The sequence below is a fragment of the Antechinus flavipes genome, chromosome 5 (assembly GCF_016432865.1).
Source record: "Antechinus flavipes isolate AdamAnt ecotype Samford, QLD, Australia chromosome 5, AdamAnt_v2, whole genome shotgun sequence".
Classification (NCBI taxonomy): domain Eukaryota; kingdom Metazoa; phylum Chordata; class Mammalia; order Dasyuromorphia; family Dasyuridae; genus Antechinus; species Antechinus flavipes.
Window position 1 is genome coordinate 100,730,539 of NC_067402.1, and position 12,825 is coordinate 100,743,363.

Sequence of the window (12,825 nt, forward strand, 5' to 3'; positions counted from 1 at the left end):
CCATTCACTCCCTATGTGATGTTGGACAAGTCAATCAGACTCTCCAAGACTTGAGTTCCCCATGTATAAAATGAAGAAATTAGATTAGGTAACTTCTAAGAAAACTTCCAATTCTAAATGACCTTCCAGATTCAAAGGCTAATTCTTTGAAAATTCTGACTAGAACAGGTAAAATATACCAACATCACACTTACTCCTCTAATCTCAGAGAATATTTTGACAAAATATACAGTTAACTACTCTTCTTTTTTTTCCTCCTCCTTTTCTTCTTTCTCTTCTTCTTTAACATGTTTTGCACTGCCTTTTATGCAGCAGAAATACACTAAAATGTGCAAAGATATAGTCACATCCCAGTGTCACTGCCTGTTCCTGAGAATAAGTGACTCAATTCCTGATTAACTTTGACATCAATTGAACTTGTAAGGGGGAAGAAAAGAGTAAAGAAATAGTGATCAAGAAGAAACCTCATATATGATTTAGACAAGGGTACCCAAACTAAGGGTATCACCTTTACACAACAGAGCAATTTTTCCAAAAAGATAATTTGACTAAAACACAAGATTGAGTAAATCATCACAAGTCCTAAATGTAGCAAAAAAGAATTATATTGAATCCAGAATCAGGACCCAAAATATCTTGGAGCTATCTTCAGCACTCTTAGAGAATTACTGGGGGAGTCAAGCAATATCCTGGATACGAGCAACCCTTAATCATATGTAGTTAGATTTATATAATGTAATAATTTTTACCAAACAATATAATAAATCATTATTTCCTATGTAGCTCACCCTGGTTGGAAATCAGGTTGCTGTAATTCAATGACTGAGTAGATATTAAGGAAGTAGGAAGTCGATGCAGGGAACATGATGGTGACGGTAGTAGTGGTGTTCTGTCATTTCAGTTATGGCCCACTTTTCATTACCTCATTTCTTTATATTTATTACCTTGGCAAAAATACTGAAGTGGTTTGTCATTTCCTTCTCCAGCCCATTCACATTTGAGGAAACTGAGGTGACTAGTTTCTATAAGCTGAGTAAGTAGATGAGATATTAAATATAAACTTGAAGGGAGATAAGAACAAAAGAAAAGATTTTTGTTTTAGTTATTTCTTCAAGGCTAATAATAGCAATGACTCCCTACTTTCAAATTCAACTTTTATAGTTCATCAACTTTTCAAATTCATCTATTCAATCTCCCTCATACAAATGTGGAAATTGAAACTTCCAATGCCACACAAGAACATTGCAGACCCAAGATTCAAAACACAAATCCAGAAATCAGTGGATCTCTTGTTTCTCCCATCTACCTCAGTAATTGTAATTCTTGTTGTTAGTGAACAAACTTAATATTGGACCTTATAAATCAATCCCTTGTGGATCTGTCTTGTAAGACTGCTTTCCATAGCACCTTTCTGGCTGATCTGATGAATGTGAAATCATGAGCTCCTGCAAAGCTGAGGATGACCGTGTTCTATCTGGGATGACCTTCTTTCCTCACTCTACCCCTCATCTCTGGGATCTGCTCACAGAATGACTGTTGGCCCTTCTCCCCTGACCATGGTCCTGTCCTCACTCTCACCTCCAGCTGCTTCCTGTGTTGTGTCTGGGGGTGGTTTGTGTACAGAGATAGTGGAATTTTGGAGCACTGTGCTATAACTGCTAGCACAAAAGTAGATGGCTGTGTCTTTGGACTCAAGAGATCCAATTTGAAGATTCAAGAGGGTTTTGTCCACACGATTAGGTTTGAAATGATCGTTGTTAGTGAAGTTCCCAAAAAGCTCATTATTATTGAAATAAAACATGAGCTGCAGTCCTTCCTTGTCATCTTGTCGATACCAGTACATATAATCATGATTCAAATTTTGTTGACAATTCAGGGTAGCTTCCTGTTCCTTCTCTTTGACTAAGCGTTTGGGGGTCTGGGTGACCCCACCATCCATAGAACCTGGAAAGGAAGAAGATTGAAGGTGGGAAATTTTCAGAGTCTAGCCTGACAAATGCTTTCATATGTCCCCAACTCACCTATCCCCAGGAGGAAAATGGCCATACACAAGTGGAAATTGATGCTCATGATTGGGGTAGGAAGAGGATGTCTCCCCATCACTAGGTTTTGATCTATGAGGTAGAGGAGAATAAGAAAACTTGGTGAGAGAGGTGCCCACACCTAGGTGGAGCTAATATGTGATGTCGTTATTTCTAGTCATTGGAAAGGCACTTGTGTTTCATATGGAAATTTCCCCCGTGGCCAGAAGTAAGGAGAACTTATTCCAAGCCAGAAAAGTGGTGATGATCTTGGTATTTATACAGGTCACATACATGTATTTTTTCTTCCTCTCTGCTCAGTATGGAGAAATGAATTTCCTACCACAATCCTCAGAATTGTATGGTCTTCTAAGCTCAGGTTAAAATCCTTCAAGAGGAACTCATTTTCTCCCAAAACTACCTGTTCTATGTTCTGTACTGCCATTATAGACGGTGGCAAACCTGAACTCCTAGACAGACCTGAATTCCAATTCCATGTTGAACATGTACCAATTGTATGACTAATTAAGTCGTCTATTTTCTATCTGAATTTCCTCATCTAGAAAATGAGGAAATAATCATAGCATCTACCTCTCAAAATTATTGTGAGATTCCAATGAGATATTTCTGAAATGCTTTGCTTTGCAAACTTTAGAGAACTATATAAATGCTCTCTATTATTATAAAGGCTTTTCCCTTCACTTATAGTGAGTCAAATATGCAGCTCTCTAGCTTCCCCCTATTGCTTCTGTTCTCTAGGGCCAAGCAAACGAAATCTAATCTCTCCTCTGCATGCTAATTATTTACATCATTGAAGACAGCTCCTGCTTACACCCTAAGCCTCTTCTTCAGGCTAAATATTAATCTTTTCTATGGCAGAGTTTGGGGTTCTGCCAACATGCTATTCTTCTTCATAAGATATGTCCCAACTTGTCAATTTTCCTCCTTAAACCAGATATAATACTCTAGCTTCTATCTGACTAGAGTACAGTATTGTGGATTTATAATTCTATTTGTCTCTCCATTGCATGCTTTAATGCTGAGGCTGAAACTGAGCACAAAGCATGGAGGAAAAATGTGACTCAAAATGCAAATCATGGGGAAAAAATTTGACTTGGAATCAGCTTTGAATCTACTATTCTAGTTTTACTATTTATTATCTGCTATGACCCTAGACACCTTTTAGTGTCTTGCTTTTCTCCATTATAGTGGATCTGTAGGAATTTTGGGGGCAGTATGATCCAGTGAAAAGAGTGGTATGTTGTAATGGGCTGAAGCTCGAGTTGACGCACTGAGGTCCCAAGCACATGAGGCTAAATAGCAATTGGACAATACTCTATTAACATATGCTTGGAGAAAGAATGGCCCCGCCCATTCTCTGTGCAAGTTTTGATGTGTTGTATAGGAAATGGTTTAGAGAAGATTTTGGTGGGTGGAGAGAGAGAGGCAGAGAGACTGCTGGTGGGGTTCATGTTGGCGGCTGCTCTCACTTCCTATCACCATCCCCCTTCGCCTCAGCAAAGAATAAAGATAGAGGATTTTCCCTTAACCTGAATTCCTGACTCTGGCTGATTTTAAAATATGCGGTCATCACAATATGTTTGAAGTGAAAGGACTTGATTTTACTGCCTGGCTACTACCATATAAATTTTGCTTGTGTGATCTTGTGTAAGTCCCTTTTCCCTGAGCCTCAATTTTATTTTTGTTTCCTAAATAAAATAACAAAAATATTTTGTTAGGAAACAAAATAACAAGGTTGAGTTATAAGGCCTTTATTTTTCCTCCCAGCTCATAATCTACAATTTACTATTATTATTGGGGGGTTTTTTGGTTTTTGTTTTTGTTTTTGCTGAGGCAGTTGGAGCTAAGTGACTTGCCCAAGGTCATACAGGTAGAGAGTGTTAAGTGTCTGAGGTCAGATTTTTAACTCAATCCTCCTGACTTCAGGGCTCATGCTCTATCCACTGCACCCCCTAGCTATCCCTAATCTACAATTTTTTACATGTTGAGTCACATATTAATTCCTAATCCTCACAACAATTCTATAAAGTAAGATTAACTTTATCCCCACTTTACAGAGGAGGCCAAAGAAATCAGGAAGGGGTGAGTGACTTGCTTAGTCACATAGCCAGAAAGTGTCTGAGAGAAGATTTGAACTGAGTTTGCCTGACTTTAAGCCCTACCCTCTATCTATTGTCTTTTTCTAGATGTCAACTGATCAGCCTCTCTCCTTCAATGAATAAGAGATAAGACTGCCAACTTAAAAGGACACAGGACTGAGCTCTTACATATATCCAGATATACACACACAAAAACCCTGTATATTTATTGTGCAATTCATATTTAACTCAATGTAAAAAGATGCTTTTTTAAAAAACATGGAGTCATGGACAGAAATCGGCTTGGAATCAAGTAAACCTGAATTCAAATCCCAGTTCTGATAACCTTTGACTGGATGATCTTGTCCAAGTAACCTAACAACTTCCCGTGCCTTCATATATCTCTTTATGACACTAAATGGCAGAAAAATAGCCCATCTTCATCGATAAAGGAAGCTTCATTACTGGAAGTTCCCTATACCAAAAAAATCATGGGTCCAAACCAAAAAGACACTATTAAGTTTGACAATATACTGAAATGTGGGGCCTCTACCTACTCTTATCCTGCCCAGGTGCTGCATAGCTGGAGTTTGATCACTATACCCAGTGCCTTAATTAACCTCAGCCTTCCTTTCCCACCCTCTTATGTTTCCTGTGTGGAACTATAGAAGGTTTTAGCTTGGAGGAGAGTCTCTGCTTGATTGAATATACTGCTGACACAGAGATATACAGCTGAATCCATGAGCTCCATAGATTGTATTTTTAGCTTGCAGATTAAAGTTTTATAACATAGAGCTGAAAATTGAGTCCCTGAACAATTGTTCATTCAGAATTTGAACTCTTCCCCCAGGACCTATTGGTACCAAAAAACATAGGTGTGTCCTTTAATTGGGTCACATCTGAACATTACGTTCTTCCCTTTCTCTGGGATAGATATGTTGGAGTGTGGGGGACTCCAGCATCGGAGAAGCTTGTGAGGGGAAAAGAATGCAAACATGAGTCAGAATCCGAACTGGAAGTTGCCATTTCTATCATAAAAGAAAGCTTGGGAGGGGGTGGGCTGGCAAGCACAGGAGAGCATTTGCCTTTATATCTGAGACTCACCAGCTCCTAGCAAACAAAAGGAGACAGAGTAAAAGAGCCTGGTATTAATGACCAACACTTTATAGAACTGAATTATTTCTCATTTATGGATCTACAATAATACAGGTTGTGCATAACTTACTTATGTCGATTCCACTTCCTCATTCAAAAGCTTGTGTAGGAGAGTTGAGTCTCCCAATAGACTGACTCAGCCCTACCTGTGTATGTGGGCTGAATGATGTTTAATCATCATCTAAACTCCAGTTTCTTAAACTGTGGGTTGTGACACCATGTGGAGTTATGTAACTGAATGTGGGGGTCATGAAATTATGATTTATTATCAGTACATGTTTTATTTGTATACTTGTATATTTGTATACTTATAAACTCAAACTTGTAAACCCAAACTTATAAACTTTTAAACCCAAGGTCATATAAAAATTTCTCAGACAAAAAGAGGTCACAAGTAGAAAAAGTTTAAAAAACTCTGATCTAGACTAGGAGATCTAACCTCTTTGATGGTCTAATGAAGCCTATGAAGTCTTTCTCAAAACATGCTATAGAAGGTGTCTGAAGTCCTTTCCAGATTCATGGTCTTATTATCTTAAGAACCTTCTACTCCTTTTTCCTAGTTTTTGTAATGTTATTTTACAAATAGAAAAATTCATTACTGCTTCCCTTCTTTTCCTCTCTCCCATCCCCATTCTAGGGATAAGTTTAATCAAAGGCCTTAAATATTTTGATTTTTAATTAATTTATTTTTTTTTTACTTTTTTATTATAGCCTTTTATTTACAAGATATATGCATGGATCATTTTTCAGCATTGACCCTTGCACAACCTTCTGTTCCAACTTTTCCCCTCCTTCCCCCTACCCCTTCCTCTAGATGGCAGGTAGTCCAATATATGTTAAATATGTTAATTTATTTTTTAAAAGTTACCATTGCAGAGAATGTGTATTGAGTGTTCACTAAGAACAAAGCACTGCATTAGATAGCAGAAATTCTGAAGGCAGAACTCAAATAGCTCTTGCTTTCAATACATTCTAGTAGGGGACAAAATATGGGCACAGATAAGCAAATGAATAATTCTGTTATACTGATGTCCTGCCTTGTAACTGAAACACAAATACCTTCACACAATTAAATTACCCACAAAAATGATATGTTAGTATCATGTTATCCACTACCCCACACGCCTGCAAATGGCAAATCATTCCTATATCTTTAACAAGAAAATCCCTAATGGGATGACAAAGAGTTGGATATAACTGAAAAACGACTGAAGCATCCAAGACTAGGTTTTTCAACATATGCTACACATAGAAACACAAATGAATATATTTATTGTATAACCTACATTTACCCCCATATAAAGGGATAGTTTGAAAATGTATCAAGTTATAAGTTACACTGGCAAAGATCTGAGAGATGAGGAAGAAATCTGGGACCTAGAGTCTAGGAAGGAGTTTGATGTTATAATTATCAAGGAATACAGTAAATACATGTGCATATATTGAATTTAACATATATTTTACAATGTTTAACATATATTGAATTAGTTGCCATCTAGGGGAGAGAATAGGGAGAAGGGGAGGGAAAATGGAAGACAAAGTTTTGCAAGTGTTAATGATGAAAGATTATCCATGCCTGTGTCTTGAAAATAAAAACTTTTTAAAAAGGAATACAGAAGAGAGATCTGTCACCTGTTTGTTCAACTTTCTGGCTCTTAAGAAATCAATGACTACAAAGAATAAAAACATTGTGCCATACAAGAGTTGGACAGGAATGGACGTCCCCAGCTTAGAGCTATGGTCCTTTAGGCTGAAAGTTAAACTGATATAGTGCTCAATTTCCTAATGGATCGAAAAACCTGTTTTAGCTCTCTTTTCACTGACTCCTCCAGATTGAAATTGTTCTTTGACTAGGCGAGTCTCATTTCCTCATCCATTCTTTCCTATGTTCTTTACAGCCTTTTATACCTTATAGGAGAATTCACAGGTCAGGTAGTCTAGTTATAGTTGTGGTTTTCTCCCCTTCTCCATCCTTGACGCCCAGTAGCTTCACATTGATAATTACTATTTTTGCCTATGCATATATTGTTCATCTGGGAAGAGAAAAAACAACAATAATAACAACCTTGCCCTCTCCTTCAATATATAGATGCAACATAGGGCAAGACTTTGGGATAGAGGGGAACGGAAGTTGCTTGCCCTTCATTCTCTAAGATGACCATGACATCAGGGAGATGATGCCATGACATGCAAGTAAATTGGATTTAAGTGAGGGAGGGCTGTGCAAAATCACCAGCCTCACTCTTTCCTCCAGAGCCATCTGGGCCCAATGGCCAGATATGGATCAGGACAACTAGAGATGGCCCCCGATGCAATGGGAGACCTTGGATATTTTGTAGGTTTCATTTTGACTGGGACAATGCTCAATCAGCTTTTAAGACTAGGTAAGAAAAAAATGAAGCAAAGAATGGCCTTTTTATCCAATAAAATAAAATTAGTCAATCTGGAAGAAGAAAATGATGAATGCTGCAAGCAATCCCATTTTTTAATTTTCTTTTTCATTTTCCCTTTTTCTATCCATATCTTATCACCAGGTAATCATGCCTGAGGATGATTAATTTCCATAGAACCACAGTACCCCCTAGCGACCAATAGGGAAGAATCACCAGAATTCATGTTCCAGGAAGAACTGGACAAGGTACAGAACATACCTGGTATAATGGAACTAGCTCGGTGGTTTACTATCTATGTGACTTTAGAGAAATCATTTAATCTCTCTGTTTCTCAGTTTCCTTATTTCCGAAGCTTTTAACTCTTTTAGCTCTAAATTTATCATTGTAAAGCTTAGAGGGAAGACTGGAGAAGATCTAATAAAAGGTCTTTCATCTCTCAATTTATTTTCCCTCTGCCTGCCTAGTAGCCAACATTTTAACACTTCTCCTTACTTTTTTTAACTAAATGTCCCTTCTTCCCAATTTTTGCCTTAACTGTAAAGAAGGCAAGAGTGAATAAAAGAGAAGCAACAATAACTGGGAGCTCTGGGCAACCGTTGTTATAGTGCTAACTTTTTCACCTCATGTTAATGCCCTGAAACAGCAGAAGAGACCACATGGATTATAGAGAGGTTTTTGGCAATGTATGAAAGATTAAAACTGCATCAAGATTTTGGGAGCAGACTGTTTAACTTGTATATCAAAAATTGAATTAATTTTTGTAATAAATATACAGAGAAAAAGGAATGAGAGGGCAGTGATCAGAAAAAAAAAAAAAAAAAGATCATATCCCAAACTACCCTGCCAAACAAGAGAGAGCAAAAAGGATCTGCCCGGGTTAGCCAGAAATATCCACAGTGACACCCACTGGTACCAATCCCCTCTCTGTCTTAAAGATTGTTTTACCACTGAACTATAGAACTTTAGATTGTCACTTCCTGGAGAGCTCCAGGGAAAGAAGGAACTCGTTGGCAAAAGAATTCATTGTTCTCTTTAGTGAGGATGGAAGGTGCTTCCAGTGCTCAAGGATGTATTTCTTGCATTTGCATTCCTCTGGAAACCTTCCCTGTGTCATTCCCCAGGTGAGTAAATAGGAAAATCACCACTTCCTGGCATTTCCAAATATCCAGATCTCAGATACCCATACCAGGTGCATTTTCTCATTATTTAGACTCCTGACCTTAGGTCCCCTTTTCTGTTCCTTCCTATGCCTCTGGATAACATTCATTCAGATGTCAACTCAAGGTTCTTATGAGATCAGAGCATTTTAGGTCTAAATTTGGAAATGATCATAGAGGCCATCAAGTCCAATCTTCTTTAGCAATGAAGAAGTAAAGAGGAGTAAAGGGATTTGCCCAAAGTCCCATATTAAAGACAATTCCAAGATCAGCAATCTAAATTAAGTATTCTTTTCACTATCAAACTTTGAATCAAGTGCTAACATAGAAATAGAGCAAAATCAAAAACTCTGATTTGGAAGATCCCAAAATACAGCATGTCCCAAAAGTCTTAGGGCACTTTTCAGTTCTTTAAGCTTTCCTTTCAGCTGATCAAGCTTCAATAGCTTAAGATTGTATTAAGACTTTGGGAATACTCTGCATAAATATGGAGTGATAGGAAGTAAATTGCCTGAAGTAAATAAGGAAGAATGACTAATTTGGGCACAATTTGATGGTGGTGGTACTTGTGGTGGTCCAGGATAAGTGATTTCACAGGATGATGTCTTGACTTGAACATAAATTGGATTTAAGTGAAGCTACATTGCAGAACGTTATCAGCTTCACTGTCTCTTCCCAGAATCATCCAAGTCCTGTGGCAGGATAAAAATCAAGATGACCTATGATGGCTTGGTATGCAATGAATAACTTTGGTGTCTTTAATGTCTGACCAAACTCTATGTGCCCCATAATGTCTGTGTCAGCTTCCTTCGTGGATCATTGAAACAAACTATTCTCATCCTCCCATCCCATTGGGGGAAGTAAGTATTCACATGTTTGGGATAAACCTTCCCCTAACTCACTGACCAGTATGAAGCTTATCAGTTATCTTCAACAATGCTCATCAGTGCTAGAGACATGAAGCAAAGGGGTCTTCACACTTTGGCAGATTAGTCATGGACTATAATATAGAAACCATTGGTCTCATGAGAAGCACACAGGACCTAGAATGAAGTAGGTATTAGGGGTATCAACATCACAATTTTATAGATGAGGACACAGTGTCTCAGAATGCTTCGTGGATGTTGTCCATGATCACATAGCTAATGAAAATCAAATATGGGATTTGAGTCCATATCTGGACTCCAGCATTCTATCCACCATCATCCCAAAAAGTGTTGGAGAATGAAAAGATACCTCAATTTGGATCTTACCTCCCAACAGTGCACGCCTCTGGGCTGGTCACTAAAATTTGCTGAGGGTCTGACCCATAACTAACAGCACTCATCTCACAGGGTTATTTTAAGGATCAAATGAGATAGTGTACAGAAAGCACTTGCAAACTCTAAAATTCTGTTTAAACATGACTAATATATTAGACATCTAGCAGTACTTGTAGTCAGAGCAATTTGGATTCAAATTCTACCTTTGATATTTACCAGTTACATGATCTGGGACAGATTATCTATTTGTGTATTCCAGGCACCTCCTTAGGACTTATTTAGTAAATCATAATTCTGAACTGGAAGAGGGAGTTGGTATTCTCATGCCTTCAGATATTTATGTAACATATATTTATGAAACATTTTTTAAGAGCAGGGGATTTCAATCCAGGAGTTACAAGTAGTAATATCAAATTTGTGTAGATTTTTCTTTGTAAAACTATCACAAAGAGTGATGGAACAGGAGAGGAAAATGACCATTCTTTTTTCTAATAACAGAGAAGTAGGGGAAGAATTTATTCTCAAAGCTTTGAGCTATTCCCTTAATGAATAAAGAAACTTTGGCACCTTGTAGTTCAAATCTCATGCCAGTCTTCATTCATTCATTCATTCATTTATTCATTCAGAATTTATTAAGGTCCTATTACACATGCTAAATTGTGCTAAATAACTGGGAACAACATCACAAAAATTAGATAGTCTCTTCCCTCAAGGGGCTTACATTCGAAAGCAGTGTAGCCTTTGTTCCCCAGCTTCCTGATAAATGGATGTTGCCAGAGAGATTAAGGATGGCATATATACCTATAAACATCATAAACCTTTATGGGGTTTTGTAAACAAAAATGGTTTTGTAAAAACTACAAACAAAAAAAATACTTTTACCTACAGATAATAGAGATATTGAACCTCTGGGATCTATAATACAATTTATATAATTTAATATATAATAAGATACATACTTATCACTTTATGGGTACAGTGAGAGGACAGTATAAATATTTTACACATGGGGAAAGTGAGACCCAAAAATGCTTTGTGACTCTAAGGGGAAACTAGCCTGACTAAATCTGCTTTAAGGCTAGAGGATCCATCTGTGTCTATACAGTTCTAACCAGTTGTTAGGATCTCTTTCAAACAGCCCATCAATTTAAGAATGAAAAAAATTATACATATGTGTATGTATTTATGTACATGCAAATTATTATTACATAATGACCAGGAAGAGGAACCAAATTTATGTTTCTCACTATGCCAAGAACAGACTGTGCACAGTACTTCAACAAAAGTTTGCAGGTGGGTGGGGTAGTAGAAGGAAAAGCACTGGGATAGAAGAAAACATATCCTAGCCCCAGATTACACAATATTAGTACCGGAAAGGACTTCAGAATTAATTCTGTTATAGAAGAGAGAACTGTGACTGAGAGAGGAGAAATGACATTTAAAGTTTCTCAGGATACAAGGGGCAAAGTTGAGCCTTCTAGCCAGATTCTCTGACTCCAATTAGTATTTCAACAATTCCTCCTACACATGTGCTGGGGCAGAAACTTTAAACTTCCATGTGACCTCCCACACCATCTTCCATCATGGACTCATGTAGTTATGATGTAATCCCACCTGCGTCCTCTTCTTTTTTATTCCTTCTTTCTGTTTTCCAGGGATGTGGGCCAATAATAAAGATGATGAAAAGATTGTTAATGGTTATATCTGTGCCAAGAATTCACCTACTTACTACTAAAAATCCCTGAAAATTGGCTTTTGTTTCCTAGAAGGACTTTCATCAGTAGCAAGCTCTGGATGGAATCAGCTGCTCTCTTCTATAGATTATAAGCATTGTCAAAGGCTCCTCTGAATATAAACCTAAGACACCACCTATTAGTGCACCAAATCCTAGAGCCTATAGTTTCTCCATGGGATAGGGCAGGAATCAAGGTCTGAAAAATGCATTGGATTTTTAGTGATTTTAGTTCAATAAATATTCTCCCATAATCTTAAAAGTTGGAAGTTGCCTCCTCCTCTTACTTAAAAAAAACCTTTGTATCCAGGCCCTCGCTTCTATTTTTTAGACTTTCTCTTTCTTCTAATCATCATCAAACTTTTTTATTTTTTCTACAGTCTTTCTTCTCTTCCTTCAAAAAGACATGGGTACCACTCTGTTGAAAAAAAAAAAAAAAACTTTGTGTGTCCTTTATAAATGGTATAGTTAATGTCCCAAACATTTTGAATGGATGGTTTGCTTATTCTCTTTGTAATCCCAGTATCTGCATTCAGGTCTGTGGTATAGAAGATAAAATACTAACCTAAGAGTTTAGAATACCTTAGTAACCTGCCTCTGATATTTATTAGGTATGGAATCCTCAAAAGGGCTTTCTGTAAAATGAGAAGGTTGAATTCAATAATTTTCTTTGTCCTTTTCCAGATTTTAATATATGCTCCTTGAGGGCAAGAACTACTTAATTTTCTTGTTTTTATCTGCTGCACCCACCTAGCATGGTGACCAGAATAAATCTGGTCCTAAATAAATGCCTTTTGAGTTATTATTTAGTTGAAATAGCAAAGAATACTAGAAAGGTTTGATCATGAAGGAAAATCATAGGATAATAGGTTTAGGACCCTATGGGAAAATTGTTTGGAATTTTAGTAGTCATTTACTAGATTAGCTAAAACCTCTACTTTTTATTCAACACTCTCCATTAGTCTTCTATTGACTCAATAATGCCTTTTGTACTAAAGCATGGTAC

At 37.3% G+C, this 12,825-nt stretch overlaps 1 gene segment (V, D, J or C); it reads right to left on the minus strand.

Annotated features, from left to right (window-relative positions):
• Nucleotides 1–1,522: 1,522 nt before the first annotated feature.
• On the minus strand, nucleotides 1,523–2,134 carry LOC127538602 (T cell receptor beta variable 3-1-like). The segment is given in 2 exon segments: nucleotides 1,523–1,944; nucleotides 2,022–2,134. Coding segments are annotated over 2 exon segments (501 nt in total).
• Nucleotides 2,135–12,825: the final 10,691 nt, after the last annotated feature.